We start from the raw sequence: 17,670 nt of genomic DNA, 5'->3' as shown, positions 1-17,670 counted from the left end.
GGCAGAAATGATGCTTGTGAAATTTATTAATGGAAATTCTTTTGGTCCCTTAACAATATTAGACTTACAACTTGTGTGGTGAGGCAGTAAAACTGTGTGACAGGGGAAAATGTTAAGCAGGTAAACAAAACAATCAGGGCAGGACTTCAAGGCAGCAGGGCTGACCCAACAAATTAGCTTGAAAGGTTTCTTCAGACTGTAGTTGTAATGTTGTACCTGTTGTGCAACACAAAACTTAAGACAACATGGCAAATAAGTTACATCCAATAAACAAGTGCCAATGCCAAGAATATTTTCTCTTTAAAACCTCACCAGATACCATATTTCACATACGCATTTCATGAACCAAAACTATGCAGATGTGCATATTATGACAATGAAAATAGCTTCTCACTGGTGTAATCAAAAAGTAGAAGTCTAAATAGGGAAGTTAAAATATCTGTGGTAGTTGCCACCGCAGTACACCTGAACAGTGCTAGGGTTTGCTCAAATACACAAAAAGTAATATTTGTAACACCCAATTCAAATCTAGATATTCATTGCGAGCATTTGTCATTTTAAATCATTAATAATTGTGAACTGCTCATTTTTTAATCAAAAAGGTTACCAGACAGACAGTCAGTACAACACTGCAAGAGAGACATGAGAAATAACACCCCATTTAAAAACTGTCATCGCAGACATGTTGGTGGGTTGGAAGGAGAAACCTCTGATCTGAGCACTGAGTGCTTTTCACACCAAGTCAAAATTAAGTCTGACAAAGAAGAAGAAAAACAAAACAAAAAACAACACATTGTAAAACACCAATTAACACTGAAACTGCACAGAAACTGAATAAATGGGCTCCTACCCATTTTATGAACCTTTCCTCTAAACACAAACAGCAACCATTTTCAACTCTTCAGTGGTGCCTGGTTTGTGCCAAATATCCTGGGCAGCCAACAATTTTTGGTGACATTTCTGCAGCTTGTAGACTGGTGAACACTTGAGACAAGACAACAGAAAACCTACACACCCCAGTAAGTAAAACTCATCTATAAAGGATGAGGAGCTAAGATGGCAGTTTTTTTTCCCGGCACCGTGGCAGATACAAGCCATTGTAAAAGCCCCGTTGATTCCAGAGAGCCACAGAGGATTCTCTGTATGTACATCACATGTCTGTTCAGGAGGCCCCTCAAAGCCCCCATACGCTGCTCTACAAACAGTCCATCACCTCTGATTCCCTCCATTTAGCCCTAAAACTCACAACTATCCATCTTCTCATTAAAAATCAAAACTAAGGAGGGCTCACGGCTCCCCCCAAACTCATCAACTCAGACAGCGTGGACGCCACCTCTGATGCAGTGCCTACCAGCAGCAAGGTTGGCTCAAAAAACCTTGAGCACATCTGTGGCACTTTCCAGGGTGTCGCCAACTCCAACATACTTAAAACATGGTGGAAATAAAAGACGTTTGATCTTAAATAATGTCTTACTATCAACCATCCCCGTTTGCTCCTCCTGGGTTTACACCATGCATAAACTCAGTTATGCACACCATGCACATTTCACACCACCTACTCGAGTGTAAACCACACAGACAACACACTGACTGCTGGATAAAGACAAGGTATAATTCAGTTCCTGCTGCCAAAACACACACCTGGCTGGAGTATTAAAGAGCCATCCTTTTCTCTTCCAGGCCTTCACCAGTTGCCAGAGATCAGCCACATTTGTTGCTGTATATTAAGTCAAAATACTACAAGAATAAAAATTCCCGAGAGCAGTGCTTGTTGCATTATTAATCCGAACCTTTAACTTTTTAAAGCCTATTAACTTCCATTAAAGACAGCACTACTTTAACTGTGGTTCCTAATTAGTCTCATCAAATTGCCACTAAATACACTGCACATTTAGGCCAAACTCTTCCATAGACTACAAAACACTCTGCATACTGTAAAAGGAATGGAGAATTAGGTCCTTAGGCTACTTTCCAACAGAGACAAAAGATGAAAACAATACCTAACAAGAGAAGCTACCTCTTTAGAATTCTACAGAGTGAATACTTTGCACAAGAAAAGACTGAAAGACTGAATAAGGCAGGTGCTAACTTGGTCGACATGTCTGGGGTTCCCTATAAAGTAAAATCACCAAAAATTTGAAATCAGTTCAAAAATGAGACCATCTTTGGGTATAAGGCAAGTAAATAAGTCAATAATTAGGAAGGAATTTCTGAATATGGTTCAGGAACAACACATTTCAAGCCTTCTTTTATCTGTCAATTTTAAAAACAGTAGTGGACAGCTCACTTTATGGACTGCTATAGAAAACCTAGTTTATCACTCCTAGCATTTCTCCTGTTGTTTACTAATGTTTGTAAACAGTGACAACTAACTCAGATTCATTTTCTGCCCGAAAGGCAGCAAGTGTCTGTAAAGTGAAGACAGATAAATTAACTTCCCTCAGGTTGAAATCAAACACAATTTCTGGTAAATGAATTTAGCAAATTAAAGATTGCAGAAAATCTGCAAGACGAAAATCACAGCTTAGTGAATGTCATTGGAAGAACACACTGAACAAGAACAAAGATGTGCAACAGCCCACTTGGATGAAGAGCCAATAAGATCAGGGTTACTCTAGGTCACTTTTGTGTAGTGTGTTCAATGTAGCTGGTCAACTCTTCTATTCAGAGTTAAACTATATGAACTGCTTTGTGTGTATGAGACTGGATGTGTATGCATGAGGGATCAAAGGCCTGCTGTAAATGAGAAGTTGGCAGCTAGCTTGATTCTGCTGCGAGTGGCTCTTCTGCTGGGACTGTCCACAGACAAATGCGTCTTCATGTTGAAGGCTGGAGGTTTGGTGCCTGCTGAGTCCTCTGTGCGGTCAGACTGCTCAGGTAATTCACAAGTGCTGTCAATGACTACTGTAGCTGCTAGCTGAGGTTCATCGCTCTCTGAAATCACAAGTACAGAATGAGCTTACACCTGAAGAAAGGTGCCAAGAGAAGTGTGATGTGCTCGTTAAAATGCATTCTGTTCTCCTTACTTGTCATTTCTTGTTAGATTTTTTTTGATACCAATAACATCTTTATATCGTGCCAATTTTTTATTTTACAATGTTAATGTGAAACTAGTGCTTCTGGATTACTGTCCAATTTGTCAACATTTCTACTGTATAGATTCTAGCAATTGTTTCTTCATACAAGAACATAGGTTCTAATTAACTAATTTAAAAGTCTCCTTTGGTTTTGACTAACAGCAAAAAAGAAACAAAACATACAGTACTAGAACAACTATTTACTGTATAGGTTTTAGTGCAATACAAATACATGAACTTTGGAACATTTAAACTGACCTGTTGGTAGAGGAGTCTTTTCCTCAAAGTGGATGAGGTCCACCTGCTGGAGGAGAACAGGGTCAGGGTGAAGCTGAGGTGATGGTAGGCAGGACGGTACAGGACCACACAGCAGGTCCACTGGGGAAGTCAGACACAGCAGCTCTGACTCTGTAGCTCCATCCTCACCTTACAGGTAGAGAAAATAACGGACTTTATTTCACCTATATTTTTAACCACGGACATGGAAATAGGAGAGCTGTGTTTGCCTTTATTTTAATACAAATAAAAGAAAAATATAAATACATGTATATGCACATGTATGAGAATTGATTTAGCTAATGACATTTTAAACCTTTATACAGACCTGTGTTAATGGGACTCTGGGCTCCAGATGTTGTGCTGCTGATCGGGCTGCTTCTGGGGCTTTCTGTGTTCTCTCCTGGCTGAGGGCTGCTGGGGACTAAAGAATTCGCCCTTGCTGAACATGACATACAGACATCCATTTATACAGATTCAGTACGATGTTCAGGCACCAGATCATGACATCACTACCATGACTAGTATATGAAACTTGCTTTAATAAAAGTGGCCAGCACCTTCACCTTTCATATCGTTCTTCAAAACGATAATCCTCTTGTGACCGTGTCCCTTGATCCAGACAACCTATTATCCAAAAACATTCAGAAACAAAAATGTACAAGAACGAGAAATACTAGAATTGTATAATTTTATGTAAAAGATCCAGATCTCCAAAACCTCAAATGACAAAGAAATAGATTCTGAAAAGATTTAAGTGGCACTACTGGCACATACGGTTTCAATGGTATGTAAAAGGGACAGAAGGCACATTCTAAAAAAACTCTGGATAAAGTATCTATTGAACACTACTCCTACCTGTGGAATAGCACTGAGGAGATCATCAATGCTGGCGTATCCATAGGACCGTGGTTCAAGGCTGCAGCCTGTAAATTTGTTATAAGCCCCTTGGAACTCTGTCAGGAAGATCTGGTTGTAATGGTAGGTGTGGAGCAGGGCACGCACGTTACGGGCAAACTGGTACAGCCTGGTCAACCTCACCCACCCCTCACTTTGACCACTGACAGTGCTGCCAGCTTTTCCATTTTCATCAGTTTCCTCATGGTATAGCTGTCAAGAAAAACAAAACACTGTCAGTCAGCCTGTGGTAGGAAACAGAAACAAGTATATTGCTCCTTGAAAAAGTCTGTATAGAAAAACTAACTCTTCTACTTACCTCCACAAGGTAGGGCAGACTCTTTAGCAACTCACAGAAGGAGAGAAACCCATATTCACATGGGTTGAGAGGGGCTCCATGGACAGTCAGGTAATGCTGACTCAGTTCTTCCACCTTCAGGCCCTTGATGACCTGCTCCTCTTCTTGAGACATAAGTATGGCCAGTAGCTGGGAGGTCAGTGAACGCAGAGATTTTCTGTTGATCAACTGCACTTCCCGACCCTCTGGACCATCTACCACCTTGAAAATGGAAAGAAAGTAGGTGTACCCTTATTGTAGACGACACTGATCATATTAGAGTCAACAAGCTCACGTACATTGGGCATCATTAACATACCCAGCAGCGATGATGGATGTGGCTATGTATGCAACAGAAATAAAACTAATGACAAGATGGAAAACAAAACATTCAAGGTTGGTTTTAAGTATTTAAAATTACAAAAACACTTTAACTTCTAGTTAGTCTAGGTATTAGAGAAGTTTGCCATCGACTCCTAAACTTTACAGCACTACCTTTACATTTTTCCCCCCCATCTTCTGTTTCTGTGCCAAAATGCTTCAAATTAACAATGTATTATAGGGACTTTTCCAAATGTAGATGCACGACTGAAGATCATTAAACAGGACGTTAGAGTTGCCATGGGAGAGCAACTGTTGAGTAATTGAACACCTGGAATGTTTGTGTCTGAGACCAGAGACCAGTATTAACCTATTTGAGGCATTGAGCACAGTTGTATATAAAAAGAAATTGAAAATATAAATTTACAGTCAACTGAAGTTCCAATTTTGCAGTTTGTACAATTTTGATATTAAATATCACAATTGTTTCCGGCAACTGAACTATGCAACTATGAAACATTTGTGTGGGTGTTCTTTACCTTCACAACATGGCACAGTTTGGTTAGAAGAGCTGGCAAAGAGCTGGCATCATAGTCCTGCAGGCGTAGACCATAGCCAAAGGTCTTACTGTACTCTGTGAGCAGTTGGCTCACAGGAAGGCTGGAGTTTTTCTGAGCTCGAAGAAGCTTGACCAGCTGCGCTGCCAAAGCCTTGATACACTCCACTTCTGTCAGAGTCAGCACTTTCTCCTCACCACACTCCAACACCTGACAAAAAGGGGGAAGAAATAAGAGTCACTTTATGTAGCCGTTTTCAGTTTTAACCAATGAATTAATTTCAAGAATTCATTAAAGATGAGATTAAGAAGCACATTATAAACATGAGTGTGCCGTACTCACCATCAGTACATCAGGGATCGCCTCAAAGAGCTCGATAAGTTTAGTAAAGCCGTAGTAGCTAAGCTTGCACTGACGACCAAAGTGGTGGTGGTAGGTGGGGATGAATTTACTGAAAGGCATTCTGCAGTGCGGCTGGTGGCGAAGCAGGTCCACGACTTCCTTCCCAAACTGCTTAGTGCGCTCCATTTCCTCCACTGTACGCTCTGCAGGCAACAAGAGGGAATCCATGGAAAAAAACAAACAATTACGATCTTTCATTCCTAAATGTTTATTTGTGACATCCCACCAACATATCGGCATTGAATTATACATATCTATTTGTGTTTTTATAACTATATAAATGTGTTAAAATTGCATGTAATTGTAGAGCTGTGCATAGTGTATTCAATCTTAAATTGTCCACACTCTTATTTCAGTTGAAGCAGAGACCAGGTCATTTTATTTTTAAATTTATGGTATCCTACCCCTATTTATTAATGCTTCATAAATGAAAGTAAAGTGAAATGTAAAGTGAAACCAGACCATAAACAAACATTAATCTTTTTTTGTTATTACATTAGCTTTCTGAAGACTCTTCAAAGTGTAGACAACATTCAGGGAGTAGCTTCACATTTAACTAATAATAAATGCAATTTCTGGTTAAAACAGAGCTGAACACTCAGACACCATGTCTAAGCCTTTTTTCTCTGAAAGTCCAAACTCTGCTGCATTTGAAAGAAGCTGCCTGAAAATGTCTTAAGTATACTATTTCATAATAAAGTGCCACTGCAGTATAGCTGGGCCACAGGTCCTTATCACCAATAAGCTAACAGGTAAACTGAAACAGACTCAGGATTTTCCCTTGCTGTGAGAACAATTGATGACAAAATGAACAAAGCAGAGTGACTCTCTAAAACGCATTCTAAATTTTCAAGTTCAGTGAAATTGCAAATGTAAAATGCTGTGAAGTCAGCTTCCTCACTCGGAAAGCTAAATAAACCTCATCGGCCCAGAAAATCCAAGATCGCTGATCCCTGCATTAACAGTGTGAGAACTGTAGACATGTACCACTGTTTTCTGTGCCTCATTAAAACAGTTGTAGACAAAGTTCTGTTCGACATTTCTCAGTAGACATGTTGCTACAGAATTTGTATGCAGCTAACACTGTAGTACACCCTTAAAAACTGATACTGCTAACCTGGGAAGAACTGGAATTGTTAAAGTAACCTGGCGGTTGTGCCAGGTTACTCCAACCTTTTTGGTCAGCGGAACCCACCAATATGGAATGTAGCGAGGCATTAAAAAGTGAGTCAGCTTCATTTCCACTTCCAAATGAGTGTTTATTAACTGTTTTGAACTGACCTCTCTTTGGAACAGAGATGACTGTGTCTGTTTCCTGGTGTGTGATGGTGATGGTAGTGTCAGGGATCTCAGACAACAGGTCCATTACGTCACACATTCCATAGTCAATCACCCTCCAGTCCCTAGAGAAGCACCTAGTAAACAAAAATACACCTGACTAGTATTCTCAGTTTTTTCCAAATTCTAGCACCTTTCTAACAATTAATTAAATAAAAATAAACATTTCTACAAAACATGACAATGTGATGAAATCTACAGCTCAAAGCCATGTCGACTGACCAGTGGTATGCCTGCATGAAGTCCTTAATTGACACTTGTTTGCTGGCTTGAAATTTAAGCAGTTTGAGAAGGTCTTGGGTGAAGCGCTTCACTTGAGCACGATGGGTCAGGGTAAGGAGGCGTTTAGTTCCCATACCCAGAATCTATAGGTGAATAAAATTAAGAACAATAAGCAAATTGTAAAAAAAAAAACACAAAAAATAAAATGTAGTAGGCAAATAAATGCTCCAAAATTGAGCAACCATGTGGATTCTTATAAATACCTGCAAGACATGTGGCACAGCCTCCAGAAGCTCCAGCAGCTTGGAGTAGCCATAGTTGGAGACACGACACTGCTTGGCAAAATGATGGTGGTATGTGGGTATGAATTTGCTAATAGGCATGATGCAAGATGGTTGACTTTTCAACAGATCAATAATCTCTCGGCTCAACTGGATGAGCTGTGGGTTGCCAACTGGACTTTTGCAGCGCTGAATCCAAGGCTCTGGGTAAAATAATTTAGAAGTCTGAAATACTTATACTGACTGGTAAAGACAGAACTGTGGAGGCGTGGTACTGCAAGGAAATAATAAATTCAAAATTTCAACCAACAACAAAATTCTAACAATTGTCAGTGTTCCTACCAGAGTTTGATGCAGGTGGTTTGTTGTGGATCCACTTGATGACTTTGAATCCATTCTGAGCCGTTACTATTGTTATGCTTGGAACACAGGTAATGAGATGTTCCAGGGGAACACCACCCTCTAGTGTGTCATCGCCAAGCTGCAGTGGCCTGAATTTTGCTGCATAGCAGTCTGGAAAACTATAATTTTATAATAAAAATATATATAAATAAAAATGAAAACTACATTACTCATTTTAAAGCTTTAGAGAAAACATGTCAAAAGTTTGTAACAGTCGAAATTTGTTCACAACTTTTAGAGGCAGTTGTCACCTGAGCAGTGGAATAGTCCCCTCATGTGAATGCAATAGACTGTGAACGTCAGAGGCTAATGTGCTCAGAGACATCACAACAAATGGGATTTTGTAAGAGTCAGGGTCAAAGTCAACCTCACTACAAAAAGAAAGAGAAAACACAAGTTTGGAGAATAGTGGTTCTAAATAAATGCCCAAACAAGCACTAATAACATTAACAAAATGTGTTTTATTATAAATTTGTATAATAAGCATTTAAACGTGCATAATATGTGATACTGTAATAACCTGAAGTCCTGCTGTGCATAATGCTGTCTGCAGACAGGTTCATGGTACTCCAGCTCCTCAAACACCACAGGGCTACCGCTTGCTGAGGAGGAGCCCTCCTGGGACTGGGAAGATCCCAGTGGACTCTGACGGATTTGGCTGCTGGGCAGAAGGCACACAAGCCTTGTGCCTCCCTGTTCCCGCACCGCCACCACCTCTGGTAGCCTGTACAAATCCCCAACCACAAGCTTGCGGGAATATCTGCAAATGCAAAGGAGCATGTAGTCTGGTACCACACAATAGCTTGCAATGGATATATTATAAGCAACTATTCTAATAATTAGTAAAAAAATATATGTATCACAACAGTTCCTCAAAATTCAAAGATATGTTGAAAACCAATACTTACTTTTTCTCATAGATTTCCGTGAATTTGAATAGGGGAAGACAATTGGCAGGTGCATCCTGAAGAATACTGATAATCTCAGTGCTATATATTGAGAAAGATAATCATTTTCAACAAACAAAAATCCCACAAAACCCAACGAAATTGGTGATTAGCATTTTAACTAAGCCCACAGTGTAACTGAACACAAAGTGTACCTGAGCATGGCAAGAGATTTGTTGCTGCCACCAGTGATCAAAGACACCTGAATGCGCTTTCCTCCGATTTTATAACGATGCAGGCCACTGACAGCGCTGATGGCCTGCTGCAGAGACAACATCTGAATTGTGGCCTTCAGCTGATAGTCTGTGTGTGGGCTAAGTTCCACAGCTTTTACCTAGACAAATTAAGTTGTCCAAAAAGGAGAGGTTTTGAGGCATTGGTCTTACTTCAAATATAATATCTGCAAACAACCCAACAGCAAAAAGCTAAAATTTCATCTTAAGAGGTTTTGTTCTACTAGTTTTAATCAAGAAAATACAGGTATATTTGCTATAAATATTAAATCAGTACAAAAGCATTAGTCTCGAAGGTCTTACTCGCCCATATCTGGAGAAGGTGTCGTGCAGTGTCTGCTGAAGATCCTTGCGGGACATTCTGTAGTCCAGGTTGGCCACCTGGATCTCTGCTCCCTCAGAAAAAGACTCAAAGGGACCTTCAGGACAAGGGCTGTGCGAGGCAGCAAGCAGAGGTGAGGAGCGACTGGACAGGCAGGGGGATGCACTCCTACTGTTAAGCAAAGGAAAGACCAGTTTAAAATCTTGTTATTTAGCATTACATATAATATTAGGAGAGCCTGGATTATTCAATTCTTACTTGAACACAGTAATAATTAATGGTTTAGGCCAACTTGGACATGAGTGAGTTACACTAATTATGTCACCTGGAGGACCAGGAGCCCTGGGAGAGGACAAGGGGACTGAAGCTCCTGTGCAGGTTCAACTTGCTGAAGGCTGAGGGTGTGCTAATCTGGAACTCGCCTGAGCTCCCGTCCCCTTGTTCTACAGGGGAGTCGGTCACACTGCGAGGACTCGAGCCCTCTCTTCTAAGATAAAATGATAAGAGACATGTTTAAAGGCTCCGCAACGCTTTTATGCCAACTGATGACATGTACAAAGGACATTCCTACCAATTAAGATTATATCAGTTATGAAAGGCAATATGTACCTGCTATCTTCATAAATATTAAACCAAAAACAAAACTATAATAAAATAAACAACATTTTTATTTAAAACTTTATTTTAAATTTCATTGTAGATTCACCCGTCAATATTATAATAATAATTTATTTTTGCCTGTGTGGAAATGATGGCACAAAATCATATTGCCAGACCTAATGTCACAACTCTGCACTGTAAATATTAAATGCATCCAGTTTTACATCCGTGCATCTATCTGACTATGTGCCACACACAAACACATGCAGTGCACAGAGGTGACAGAGGAGCAGACAAGAGAATGTACACTTCAATTGTATTGTTACAAAATCCTTCCTTCTGGGTTTTGTGGAGGTGTGACCGTATTTGTTGGTGTTTTACAATGTAACCCATGTAACAGTCAGAAAAGAGTGATTGATTTCTGATTTGTTCCCCATATTTATTCACTCACTATTACAGCAGCTCTCACTCTCACCAAGCTTGGAAAGAAGGGACAATTAAATGGTGGATTTAAGGACAGCAATGTCCAAATCATACAGCCTTTAGTAAGTCAAGAGCATCCATCTCATTCATGTAAAAACAACTAAGAGAAGTGGATGTAGGACAGGCAGTGAAATTTGGGCACAACAACAGGAACAGTTTTTGGATTCCTTTGTAACTACACTCAAGATTGAAAGATGACTTTTTAATAGCAAGCAACACAACTGTTACTTAGGTTACTTTGTATGCAAGAGGGCACTTATGTTTAAAAAATCTGATCCAAATCAAACAAACATGCTGTCCCACTAAGCTATTCAAGGTTGCAATAAGTACTTGCACAGTTCAACAACAAAAAAAAAGACTGATGTACATGGAGGAAATGATAGCAGGGGCTTGTATCGGTTTTCTTCAAATGACCTTCTCAATCTACTGTTGTATTTCACTGTTTATACCTTCTCCTGTACATTGATTCTCCAGTGAGGCCAGGCTTTGACAGATGCTCCAAGGCTCCTGTCTCCATATTATTGTTGGGGGAAGAGGAAGTTGCATGCCCTTTATCCAAGACGCCAAAGTCCATTCTGGGTTTTACCTCCAAAATACCTAGATCCTAGATTAAAAAAAGAAACAAAGAAAGAAAAATCCAAATGTTAATTATAGGATGACTGATTGTATAATGTTTGTGTTTCTCTTATGCATGCGTTCACAATGGGATTGTGAATAGGCAGTGAATTTGTCAGCAAATATGAAAAGAAGCCAAGCTAAAAAAATAAATAAAAGGACAAAATGAGGCATTAAAGTTTAGCTAGGGATGGGGTTTAAACATCACCCAGATACCAGAACCAGTAGAAACCGTAGTTTTTAAATTATTTGGTGCATCCTGAAGTATCATCTAAAATAAGGAAATGTATAGCACAACTTCTGATAAATATGGCAGTGTGACAAGAATTCTGAGTTCAAGGTCAAGCTAAAACAGCCAACAGGCTCATAGATGCTGGTTCCAAATTATATTGCATTAATCGAAATTTTCTGTATAGCCCAAATATAGCAAAAAAGTTAGATTACCATCCCTAGTTTCAGGAAATCAGTCCATACTGGTTATTTGTTTCTGAAATATTCCATGCTGATTTTTGTAATTGCAAACAAGAAAAAGATAGGCCCAGTCAATAAAAAGGCATAGAATGGACTTTGACAGGACACAAAGTAGAGTATCAGAAAAAAGCCACAAAATTATAAGCCAATGTATTTAATAACATGATGAATGAGTATGAAACATGCAACAGGGGATTCATGAAGCACTATCAGCTACTAGAACATGCTACAAGCTAGCACAGGCAGATGAATTAAGCTGAGTGAGCAGCTACAAGCGGTTAGTGAAAAGCAGCAATTAGAGGGACACTGGGAGGGAAACAATAAGCCACTGATTTACAAAGCAGCCAAGACCAGGACAGAGGGCAGCGGAGGTTAACGGGAAGCAGGCACTAACGAGTCTGCTGACCTGATGGGGCTTGGCTGGAACACCCCCGGGAGGCCGACTGCACCCCCTCCTGGGGCTGTAGAGCCTTTCAGGCACTTGGCCAGGGGTGTGGCATGGGCGGGTTGCTCGCCGTGACCTCCTGGGTGACCTGGGCTTCTCCAGGGGCAGAAAAGAGAAGGACGATATAGGTGGGGGAGGGGCAAACACTGAATCCTGAGTTTGATGGGGCTGGGGCAGAGTCTGAGTTTGAGGCAAGTGATGGGACTGAGACTGAAACTCAGGCTCAGGACTTGCATCATCTTTTGGCCGTGGGGAGAAGGAGAGGCTGATTCTGTGGCCAAACACATCCTCATTTTTCATTCGCTTGCGGGCACGAGCAGCTGCCTCAGGGCTGCCAAAACGGAGGACTGCTGTGCCCTGGGATATGCTCAACACCTTGCCACCACAGTTGTCTGACAGGCGGTGCAGCCTGAGCTTCACAGCGCTCCGAAGGCTCTTGTCACAGTTGATAGGAAGGTTGTGCACATAGAGGAGGTGCAAACTGGGCTGAAGGAGGGGAGGAAGAGACAGCGCGCCTTTCTGGTTTGTATAGTTTACATTTACAAATTTAAAGCAGCAGTCTTCCTTTAATTTGAAACCAAATTTTGCTGAGAGTGGCACAGAGTGAGAAATCCTGCAGTCTCCCTAGGAGAGAACTGTGTAAATGAATGACTAAACATGATCAAATTTATATCCCAACTACCTCACTTGCTGCCTTCTTGGTTCACTTTAAAGTTATATGAACTTTGGTTACTTTTAGAGAAGATCAAATAGGTGTTTTTTAATCCTAAAGCACTTGTGAGGCCTACCTGTGCTTTGACAAGCATTCGTGGTGGCAGATCAGCTGTAATCTCCTGAAACGCTACATGCCGGTGGGCATGCTGCAGCAGGGCTAAGGATGCATGGCTACCATGGACCAAGATTATCTGGAAACCATGGCGATGACGCAGGTCACTCAACTCACTTGCAAAGTTCACATCAGCTGTTAATGTTGCAAAGAGATCACCTGTTATCACTCCATTCAACTACGAGGTTGGGCGGCTGTAGTTGATCATCTTAAAATCAGAGATAAACTCACAGGATACTAGTACGACAGTTGCAGGTGCAGTGTGGGTCTCAGCAAAGCGTCGCAGGCTCTGGCGAAGTTTGTCATCCGCAGCATTCTTAGCTGTGGCATTTATATGTGCAACCGTAACCTTGTGAAGAAATGTACATACACACAGCTTGAGACTTATGTTGTTCAAATTTCTCATTTAGTTATGGCAGAATTTAAGTGCCACATTCATGCATTAAGTTCAATAACATACAATCTTTATAGTCAGTATCTGTAACATAACCACATAACCCTTCCCTAATATTAAACCTTAATGTTGGTACCTGGCAGTTGTTGAGCTCTTGGATAACTGCTTTGCTCTCCTTGCTAATGTCACAGACGCATATAAATTCTGCCTCACGATGACCCTGGAAAAAATAGCTGCGAATACGTTGGACCACAGCCCCAGCAGAGCGTCCACTGGGAACACTGCAATTTTCAATGTCCCAGAAAACACCAACTGGAGGGATGTTCTCAGGACCATTACTCTCTGGGGATCCTGGCAGAAAGAATACTGTCAGCAAAAATTCTATTTCGTTAACATTGCAGTTAATGTGAATCAATAAACACTTTGCATGCACTTCACTCAAATTCTGTAGTTTCCCCATTTCAAGTCCAATCAATGTACTAAAGACCAAAACTGACACAAAATTTCAATTAATATATACAGTATGCACTAACCATACTTTGGCACGAGCACCATGCTGTCAGAGGACGTGCCACAGCCATTACATAGAGGGACAGGGACAGGGACAGAGGCAGTCTGGGAATTAGGAACATCTGGCCACACTTTGTTTGACTCGGTTGCCAGACAATGCACAGGCTGCAAATAGGAACAAATAATATGGGGAAAAAAAAAAATGTATAAGTCAATAAAGAAAATCTTGAAAAAAGGCATTTTGTCAAAAATCACATACAAATCCAGCTTCAGTTCCCATGACTGAGGTAAGTCATACACATAGCATCAAGTTACCTAGAGTAAGTGTCATGCCACACAAATACAAAAAAGCCACAGTGACTGAAGAATACTCTACCAACCTTCAACAAGCACTCCTTGCAGTAGTGTGCACCCTTCATAAGAACTGTGCGTTTTACATTTAGGTGCAAAGGATTAGAGCAGAAGTGTGCTGAGGTGGTTGTAGTAGTGACGGTGGTGGTAGTTGGGTGATCACCAAGTGTACTTCTCTGGGGTCTTCTGGCTGATTGGCTGCAGTCGACGCCACAGGTGTAGCAGCCAGAAGAGGCCAAACAAGAGCCATGCAAGGGACCAGGCAGAGAAGAAACAGAGGGGAGAGAGGAAGCTAGAGGGGCTGAGGGGGGAAACAGACTGGGTTGACTGCATGGAATAGGTAAAGCAGAGTACGTATGAAGAAGCCCTGAGCAGCAGGGGAGGTAAGGGTGTGATGACACAGGCTGAGAGGTGGCAACCGAAGAGGGCAGTTGAGGTTTGGAACCTAGACTGGGCAAGGGATCATGTGCTTCAGCTCTACATGTCAGGTTATGCTTATGAACAGATGAGGCTACAGAGTAAGACCCAGACCTGCCAACAATGCTACTGCTGATGGGTGCTGCTGGAGAGCCTTGGCTCATATAAACTGAGACAACGCCAGCAATGTTGCTACTGCTACCAACAACACCACTGCCACCTAACAGCCCATAACCACCTTTATTGCAATAGTCACAGTGAGTGCAAATGCTTACTTTGGGGCTAGCCCCCTCTTGGTGTTGCTGTGGTGGGAGTGGCTGTTGGGAGTCTTGTGCAAGCTGAGGAGGCAAGCAGGGAGAAGGCAAAGGGAGAGGGGCCAAAGAGAGGGGTTGGGATAATTGCGAGGAGGAAGTATGGTGTGGAGGAGGAGGAGGGACATCTTTTAAATCTGGCAAAGCCTTTCTGCTCTCCATGTATTTGTTCTGCAATATTAAAAAAAGCAGATGATTATGATACATTAGTGCTTTGATTAAATGTTTGTATGGGAAATAAATTCCTAATTGCAATAAAAACTGTCACAGCACGACATACCTGTCCTACCCAGTAGTAATAAGGTCACGCAGCGGTCAGAACCAAAAGCCACTGCATCCCAACCTTTACCAAGCCATCATATCATTAGCGTTAAATGGCTGCAACATGCCATCTTTACACATGACTAGAATGTGTGCATAAGTCGCAGTGTTAAGCTTTTGATCATTATGTAGCTCTTACAAACAAAAGCTGAGATCGAACATTTTTGCCCTATGTGTTCATTTTACCCGACAGTCTCTCTCAGTTTTCTGAAGTACCAAAAAGAGGATTTCCCTATGCAGTAGATAATTTATAAACTTTGCATTAGACAGAACTAGATAAAGTGCAAAAACATTTTATGGTTTGTCATATGGAAAACACAACTGTTTTGTCTGAATCACAACCATATGGAAATTCTAATGGCTTTCATAGTTGATATTTCTCAAACAAATAAATTACTTAGTTACTTCTATATTTTAAAACTCAGAAAGTCTATTCTGGGAACAAGATCAGTTTAAATCACAGCATACTGTGACTGCAAACACTAAATGTCCTAGTACATGGAACACCAGTAGAATATAAGAGCATAGCTTACATAAATGGACTGTTGTCCATGATTTGATCTGGTAATGCACCAAACAATAAGGTTTGGAACTCAAATCTGCTTTTAACTTCTCTATGCAGGTTACACATGAAAATATATGAACAGATCAATGCCTACTTCTTTATCTGTGTGATGAGGGGCAATGGTATCATTGGTGGAGAAGCAGTCTTTGAGTTTCCATAGCAGGGTCGATGCCTCTGTTTGGGGGTGACTGAGCCATGGGAAGGGTCTAGAGCTGCATATAGATCTCTCCTTTCCCAATCCTTCCATCGTACAGCTCAGAGGGATCTTTCACCATACTTTCATCTCTCTTCTCTCTCATGCTTTCCTGTTCAAATGAAACTCACGTTAACGTTACATCGGTTATGTTTGTTTTATTGATTTCTCTGCGAGGTCATTAGCTCACATTGGTAAAAACAGTGTAAAGTACGCACTGACTCATTTGAAAGCGCAGGTCTGGTCGTAAGAAATGCACTTGATTCGATACAACTGCGTAACGGCAGCTTAAAACAAACGAGGAGACAAGGCTGTTTACGTACCTTTTGATAACACTTAACCTTAGTAATTTTGTGCTAACTAAAGCCAAGTTAGCTAACTGCTACTTCAGCCACTTATGATTAATTAATGCGAGGCAGGTCACACTAACCTAAATGACGCTGATTAGCTGCTAGCTAAGGCTATAGTTGTTGACAGTCTATTAATTTTGAATTGGGCGAAATTAGCTAGCTATGCAGTTAATGCTACGCGTTAGCAGCATGAACTTTTCATTTTTAAAGTCAAATATCTGGAGCTAACATCATATTTATGTCTACAGCAGGCACGAACCGTTAGCATTGTAACAAACACGTCGAGTCTCTCACATGCGACTGCTCATTGTTTTTACGGTAAAACCAATAATGTTTGGTAATGGCGGATAATTTTCAAATCAGATTGTTATTTCACTAGCTACCTGAGAATGTATCGTCTTTCACATCTTCCTCATAGTTCCCCCTCTATCTGTCTCTAAGGAAACTGCCACCTTTTGTAACCTTCCTTCTGCCAGAAAGCGGGCTACGCTGTCGCAAATGTTGTTAATAGTAAATAACAAATGTTACGTTGGGACTGTTTAGCACGTTCAATTGAATACATATACAAAAATACACTGTTACAGAAAGGGGATCGAAAACACTTACTTAATTCTGTATTTTTATATAATCTTTTGCTCAATGGAGAGGAGCTACAACAACCTTTTTTGTCATGGAGCACATATACAAATAACAATGTTATTTTTTCTCTGCACTTAGCCATAGCATCGGGGATCCACGGGGGGGCGACTGAACAAGTGATTGTCTTGCTCAGGGACACACCTGGTGGATAGTCTGGGATTTGATCCCACTAACTTCTATATCATAAGCCTGCTGCTCTACCCATTGAGCTACCAGGCCACCTAACTTTCAACTGATTGTAAAAAGCTCAAAACACAGAAATTCAAGTACTGATGTTCTTTAATTGGTCATACATGTCCCTCACAGGGATTAAAATATCTTAAAACAAGTTCCTGAAGATTGGGTGATCCACATTTTGTGCAAGGCTTCCTTTATCAGTATGGTTACCTTTCCATACTTTAATGGCAAGCCATTCCCTCTGGGCAACAACTGATTAGGGATTACTTAATTTTTCAGAAAGCCTTCCTGTTTGCGTAAGAACTATCTGGAGAAGAAACTGCTGAAATATTCTTGGTGAGCTTGGTAAGCTCGATTACCATATCTGAACCCCATCTAGCTATTGTGTGC

At 40.9% G+C, this 17,670-nt stretch overlaps 1 protein-coding gene across 11 annotated transcripts; it reads right to left on the bottom strand.

Moving 5' to 3' along the window:
- Positions 1–6: 6 nt before the first annotated feature.
- On the bottom strand, positions 7–16,969 carry LOC137123831 (meiosis regulator and mRNA stability factor 1). Of its 11 annotated transcripts, none has more exons than XM_067498086.1 (27): positions 16,848–16,969; positions 16,016–16,226; positions 14,337–15,206; positions 13,980–14,121; positions 13,583–13,797; positions 13,284–13,401; positions 13,015–13,187; positions 12,188–12,712; positions 11,145–11,299; positions 9,938–10,099; positions 9,594–9,783; positions 9,213–9,391; positions 9,019–9,099; positions 8,631–8,870; positions 8,362–8,481; positions 8,051–8,229; positions 7,691–7,911; positions 7,428–7,570; positions 7,149–7,282; positions 5,808–6,010; positions 5,448–5,675; positions 4,570–4,809; positions 4,212–4,463; positions 3,914–3,980; positions 3,682–3,795; positions 3,336–3,503; positions 7–2,934 (listed from the first exon to the last, which is right to left on the bottom strand). In XM_067498086.1, the coding sequence occupies exons 2-27, from the start codon at positions 16,166–16,168 to the stop codon at positions 2,726–2,728; spliced, it is 5,481 nt and encodes a 1,826-aa protein (XP_067354187.1). In that variant the 5' UTR covers positions 16,169–16,226; positions 16,848–16,969; the 3' UTR covers positions 7–2,725. The 11 variants fall into 11 exon arrangements, with proteins under 11 accessions (XP_067354187.1, XP_067354194.1, XP_067354192.1 ...); XM_067498093.1 differs by having other exon boundaries at positions 3,682–3,777; XM_067498091.1 differs by having other exon boundaries at positions 3,920–3,980.
- Positions 16,970–17,670: the final 701 nt, after the last annotated feature.

Source organism: Channa argus, chromosome 3, assembly GCF_033026475.1.
Source record: "Channa argus isolate prfri chromosome 3, Channa argus male v1.0, whole genome shotgun sequence".
Classification (NCBI taxonomy): domain Eukaryota; kingdom Metazoa; phylum Chordata; class Actinopteri; order Anabantiformes; family Channidae; genus Channa; species Channa argus.
Note: the sequence above shows the minus strand (reverse complement) of the source record. Positions and strands in the feature narration are given on the sequence as shown.